A 7,006-nucleotide genomic window follows, 5' to 3' on the forward strand; every position below is an offset into this window, starting at 1 on the left:
TTTTTATACCCTCAGTCAAAGAGTGGATGGTAAGTAGGAATCACCTTGTCCATCTGTTCATTTGTTTTTCCGAATTTGTTGCAATTATCTCAGCTCCCAACAGATGGATTGATTTCAAATTTGGTATGTGACTTTAAAATGACGAGGCATACATGGTATGCAATTTGGGTTGCTGCCTGATATACACATCCTGTTTTGTGGAAATTTGTCATCTTTTACTGGTTAGTCATTATATACTGATATACATGAAGGAAAATAATTGTTGTCTGATGCATAGTAAGACATAATCATACTTAAGGCTTTTACTTACAAGTGAAAACCATGTTAGTACATTTATTTCTAAACTCCTTGGTATGAGTAGATGGGACCGTGCCTCAGCTGTCTATATCACATTTAATCTGAAAATGTCCATTTAAACAAGAATGCTGAAGAATGGCTCTTTGAAATTCTGAAAATCATGAAAAATGGCACATTCTTAAAATTTATAATCCCTATTATGGTATATGTTGAGATCATTGCAAGGAGAGACAATTAAGAGATGACTTTGAACAGGATAGTGGGTGTAGCAATATAATGTTGATTTGAACATTTAATATGTTTGTCTTGACTCACTTAACTTGACAATAGTCATAGCATAGAAGGATAATGTTTTGTAGGAACATCATACAGTAGTCCTGATGACTTTGAGAGAGAACTTGATGAAATGTTGGCAAATGTTACCAAAGGAAATAATATTTTTCCAGGTTAGTAAAACTTGTCAGTTTAATATCAGGCCCTATAATGTTTGTGAATTATGAATGAATTTTAAATTCTGCTATGGAAAACAGCCTGTTTTCAGAAAAATGTGGATAACAAATTCATTTCATTACTCTATGTAATTCTGTGAATTTTATTGCTTTTTTTTCCTTTGACACTGCCAGCAATTATAAAAAAAAATTTGTATGGATCTCTATGAAACTTTACCATGAGGAAAGTTTTGATGAATGAAGGGATCCTTATAGGATTTTTTTAAATTCCAAAACATGGTCAGAATAAGTATCTTATCAAACTTAGGTTACAATACCTATGAAATGATAGAAAATTTAGATTTTCTGTCCAGATAACTATCTAAGACAGTTCAGCAGCTCTATTGATGCCAACTTAACTTTATTACTTGTTGTAAATCAGTCCAGTGGGATGTTTAAAACTCTTGTTGATGTAACTTTCATTGCAGAAGCCATTACACTAGGTTTGAGTAAAATCTAAACTATCAAATGTCAAAAATGCAGATTTATTGATACCTGAGACATCTTGAATAACTGTTAGTTATCAGGAACTTATAAGTTTCTAAAAGGAATGGTTCTTTTTTTCAGGTTCATTTGACCCAGACAGTGCTGCTATAGATTGAATCATTTCCATGAATATCCAGTGTTTCACAGCCAAAACTAACAGTTTAGCTGCCTTTTTTATGTAGTATACATGTTAAGTGCACATTTGAATCAGTGTAGATGCTATAGATGCCATGTATTTATAGAATGTTATAATTCATTGATGAGAGATTATTGATAATAAAATGTGACTTATAGAAATCTAATTTATGTAGATATGCATCTTTGTCTTATTTAATTTATTGATGTCAGTAGATTTTTTGTGGCATAAAACTGCTTTAACCAGAAATAATTGAGATAAATGTTGTGGGTTGTCACATACGTTCATTTTAATTTTCTTGTTTTCAAGGGCTTGCTATAGTTAATTTATTATGTATTTATTATTAAAGTATTTTTATTATACCCTGCCAAACAAACTTTAGGGGTATATACTTGTAGAAATCACCCTGTCTGTCTGTCTAAAGAAGATAGTTTAACTTAAGATTATTACATACAGTCGAACCTCGTTAAGTCGAAGTCGAAGGAACCAAGCTAAAATGTTCGAGTTATCCGAGGTTCGAGGTCAAGGATAAACCGGAAATACTAGTAGTTTGGTCAATGATTGTTTCTGAATTCACATCATTTGATGTACTTGTACATGTACATGTACCTCACTTTACACGGTACTTCGTAATGTCTTGCATTTCATATCGGAAGATATTTTTTTTTTGTATGTTGTATATCATGTTTGAAACACTGAACGGCACCAAGTATTTTAGTGAAATTTCCTTTTTATTTTTTCTACATCAAAAACGTTATAGTTCATAACATGCTGCTTTGTTTGATTCACAATCAGGAGTATCGTCAAACCATGTGCTCTACATTGTTGAAATACTCTTACTATCGTCTGTTCATCTGTATTAAAAAAAAATAAAAATATCAAAATATCCGATACCACTGTTAGTGTAAATTCCGACGTGTTATTAATAGAATTCGTTTCTTTTAACAACATGCACAATTTTAAATTAATTAAATAAACAAATCAAACCATAAAGAGTGTCAACAAATTAATTTTAAAAGCCACGCTAATCATTGTTAAAACACACTTCGATCATGGTTTGTAATAAAGCAATCAGTTTTCCAACTAATTAGTTGACTTTGAGACACCAGGGTTAATTAACCTGAAAGTCCTATTGAGGGGACTGATTGATTACCTCGAGTTATCCGTGGTTTTGATTCATCCGAGTTCGAGTCATCCGAGGTAAAATTATATTAGAGTAAGGGGAGTTTTGCTGGGACTTTGTAATCAGTTCGAGTTATCCGAGATTTCGACTAATCCGAGTTCGACACATCGAGGTTCGACTGTATTAAAACCTTGTAAAGGCAACTCCTCATTAACTGCTTAATGGAAATTTTATGAAATTTTATAAGAAGATTGGGGATCAAATGTAGATGTACAATCCAAGGGAAGAAAATCCAACTTTAGAGTATGATATGTGAGTAAAGTCAAATCCTAAACCCCTCAAGAGATTTTGATGAAATTTTATAGGAAGATTGGGCATCATATGGAGATGTGTATGAAGGAATAAAGTTATGGTACTGTTGGTGAATTCAGTGTTTTACATTGAACTCCATTTGAAGCAGGGCTATTCTCTGTGTGAACTTGCTCACAGTATTTCTAGTTATACATGTATTCATCACATCAGTTTTGATCCCCACAATATTCCATATGCAATTTACAAAGTGATGTAAGTTATTGTGTTTATTACTACTAATTGTTGGGTATCAATGGTCAGAGAGACATTTTCATTGGTCATCTTTGGTCAAGAATCCTTTTAAAGTGACTACAAATTGCCTTTATTCTAGTTCCTAAATTTCATGAAAGTAAAGGTAGTAAATGCCATTTTTGTTTGCCTAACGGTAATTAGAAAAGGAGGTGTTGACGTGCCAATGGCTATAGTAACCATTAGATCTTCAGATCGAGTTACTGATTAAATCAGCTGTAATTTGATTTGAAGAAAATTCAATCCTCATAGAATACAATTGATTATAGTAGTTTATATATATAAAAGGTATGTTGAATAAATGCTACTAAGTAATACTCATTGTAATTCATTTAACATAAAAACATAAAAAGTTCAAATGGATTCTGTTATATAGTACATTATATTATGATTCAAGAGCATAAAACTCGACAATATATTCTGACACTAAAATTATGTATAAAAACTTACTCAATACTCAAGCAGAAATTAGTTACTATTACTTTAAACAGGTTTACAGGTAACAGCTGTATTCGCTATTTGTACTGTGAAAAAACTATTGTCCATGGGGTACTAATTTTAACTTTTTTCTGATGATATTAATTCCCAATCAAATGTGATTTTCTGTTGAAAACTTAAAGGCTTTATTCAAATTAAGTAAACTCAAGTAGTTAATGAAATTTTTAGGACCCACAAAACATTGATATCCTACAATATAATGTATTTAAAGTACCTTGACTGTTTGACTCATCCATGATAATTTATATTACAGATTGTATAATATCAAGTTTTTTGTATTTTCTGAAGAGAATTTTCATTGAATTAAGGCAGATTTTACCCATTATTTTTGGTTTACAGATTTTTGTACAATATTTTTTCTCAGAGATGGTGTTTAATGAACATATATTAAAATTTCAAATTGATTATGCATTGCTGCTTGTTTGTAAAAACTTTGGGCAAATTTCATTTATTTACTTTTAATCAGTTATTGGTTGTGATTCTCTCAGGTGCAAAGTTTGATAAGATAGTTCTTGATTTAGTTTTGGCAGAAAATTTTCTGTGTCACATTGTTTTTATTTGGATTGTAGAAACAATATTTTTGAGGTGTGTTTTCTTTTACTAGAATTGACCAATTAAAAATTGGAGTACTGAGTTGGTATATTCTTTTAAAGGAACTCAAGTTTATTAAAGAATAAGCTAGTAATAATTTATAATAATATGTTTAGGAAGAAGGACCAAAATTAAATCTTTTTCTACTTGATTATCTAGTATATTAAATCAAATCTTTCATACCACAAAGAAACACTGGAATAGGTGTTAGGGACAAACTGTGTGAAGGTTACCTTGTATTAGGGACAAACTGTGTGAAGGTTACCTTGTTAGTATTATGTGATAGTTTGTCTAATGTTAATTTTTGTATTGTTCTTAATCCATTGTAAAAGTGTCTGTTTTTTTTTTTATTATGCCCTCCAGTAACAAAGTTGGTTCAACATCAGTTAAATCGGTTTAATGTACACCTTAATATTTGGTCAAATGTTTAATTGCAGTTGCTTTTATTATGTTTAAGAAACTTTTCTTTGTCAAACATTTATTTGAATGACAAGCCAAATTCTGAGTTTCTATCAAGTTGCACCATGAGAAGCATTTTATTTTATGTATTTCAATCTGCAGTGATTAAGAAGTTTGTATTTCAAGAATAAATTACTATTTATTTAAAAAAACATTTCATTGTTTAATGTAAATTTCAAATGGATTGAATAGATTGTACTAAAACATGAAAAATTATCAGAAATATGTTATTTAATATTTTATTTACACGTTTAATTTGGAGGGACCACAAAATTATCATTCAAATTAGTTCATATGTAACATAAGCTATATAAGATATGTTGTTTATTTATTTAGATGGTTAGCTGGCCTATCTAATAACTGATCTACATAAGTAATATTTGACAACTACTATTTTTTTAGACTGTTGATATCTTTATTTTTCCATCTTTCATATTGTACAATATTAGGTTTATCAGATGATTATAACCCTTCAAGATATTGGTGAATGAGATTGATCATGAAATCCCCATTATGTCATTGTGCTAAAATAAGGCTTTTTACTGTTCTAGATCATTTTGGCAAATAATACTAAACATATGTTTTTATTATTGCATTATCTTATGCTGCACTTGAAGGTCCATAAAACTCCCAGAATTTTATAAATGGCGAAAATCCATGTACTAAAGTGTCACATATTATTTTAAAGATATTTGTTCATTTGTGAAGTAATAATTTTTTTTACAATTACATTTTTGTAATTATTTCAAACCATCCATGTTAACAATGTTGATGAATAAAAGCAATATGAAAGCACTTGTTTTTATTATGAAAAAAAAAACTATTGTGTCTTTGGTCCACTTACTCATTTTATTTACATCAATATGGGCATAAAAATTACAAAACACTTACTCACTCTGTCCGATTCTTTAAACTGATAAAGGAAACCAACATGCACATGATAGGATTGATTGGAACAAAAAAAAAAAACAGTATACTGCAATCTCATTAATTAGGCAGAGATCCAAGGATAGGTGTGCTATGTGTACATGCCCCTAAAATAGGGTAAAAAATTGCATATTTTGATTTTTCACAAATTATACTGAAAAAATTCAAGGTCACAGTCATTTCAAACTAGAAGAATTTGCAAAATTTGGTTCCCCAGCCTTACTGAATAAATAGCATATCCTTTTACCAGTTGCTTTGCCAAAAGCTGCTGAGTCCCTATCAGAAATAGCTGCTGAGTCCCTGTCAGAAAAAGCTGTTTAGTCCCTATCAGAAATAGCTGCTGAGTCCCTATCAGACAAAGCTGCTGAGTCCCTATCAGAAATTAGGTTGCTGAGTCCCTATCAGAAATAGCGGCTGAGTCCCTTTCAGAAATAGCTGCTGAGTCCCTATCAGAAATAGGGTTGCAACTTCTAATAATAACTAGAATGCAGATAGTTGATAAATTATTGCTTTAGTTAGTTTGGAGGTAAAGATGATGATGAAAAGGTAAAGACTTTAGTGTGTTTTATCTGGCAGAAACTAAAATTAGAGGATCCTGGAACTTGTGTACTGATACAAAATTGGTGACTATTGGGATGTCTATTGTGTGTGGAATATATTGTAAATTAAAACATTCAGCATAGTAGTGATTTCTGATATAAAGCATAGATTTTGTAATATCTGAAAATATTTTCTTTTATTAGTTCCCAAAACAAGTAATTCTATATACGACCACCAAAAATTTGTGTTCATATTATGTTGGGATGTTATCGGCATTGTTCACTTTTCCACGTGATAACTTGAGTTGTAGTGAACCGAATCATTGGCGGGTGCAGGGGGTTGGCACATCTCCATTTTATGGAAAAATTGTCATTTTTATGTGTAAAATTGATAAAAAATGGTCAATAATATCCTAGCACAAACACCCCTATTTCTGAGGAATACCGGCTGGCGTCCCTCTTTTTCAAAGTGTCTGGATACGCTCCTGCGATGTCATGAAATTTTGATTCATTGCTACTTGCTGCTTGAGGAAGCATGCTATTTGAAATGGGGTCAATGGTCCCTACCATACCGCAATAGTAGGTGTTATTTAAAATTGACGTAGTAAGTTTACTTCTCGGTTAAATTAGATTTTTTTTTTTAATTGTCAGCTCACCTTGCCAATGGCCACGTAAGCTATTGCTATCACTGCGTCCATCGGTGTCTGTCATCGTCGGAGTTGTGGTTTTAAACCTTTTCAAATTGTGTCTTCTCAGAAACCACTGAGGCAACTGCAATCAAACTTGACATGAACGTTCCATAGGGTAACCTCTTTCGTCTACCCGGACTTGACTTTTTTATCAACATCTCGGCGAGTGTTTC

At 31.4% G+C, this 7,006-nt stretch overlaps 1 protein-coding gene across 3 annotated transcripts in view; it reads left to right on the forward strand.

The window, feature by feature from the left end:
* Positions 1-5,473, forward strand: part of LOC148623583 (uncharacterized) — a 25,526-nt gene extending 20,053 nt beyond the window's left edge. For all 3 annotated transcript variants that reach the window (XM_088565493.1, XM_088565494.1, XM_088565496.1), the window contains exons 12-13: positions 657-743; positions 1,353-5,473. In XM_088565493.1, coding sequence (XP_088421619.1) covers positions 657-743; positions 1,353-1,387 — 122 coding nt within the window. In that variant the 3' untranslated portion in view covers positions 1,388-5,473. The remainder of the gene's footprint in view (positions 1-656; positions 744-1,352) is intronic.
* Positions 5,474-7,006: the final 1,533 nt, after the last annotated feature.

Source organism: Perna viridis, chromosome 2 (genome assembly GCF_037379345.1).
Source record: "Perna viridis isolate PV_CMFRI_1.1 ecotype Kerala chromosome 2, ASM3737934v1, whole genome shotgun sequence".
Classification (NCBI taxonomy): domain Eukaryota; kingdom Metazoa; phylum Mollusca; class Bivalvia; order Mytilida; family Mytilidae; genus Perna; species Perna viridis.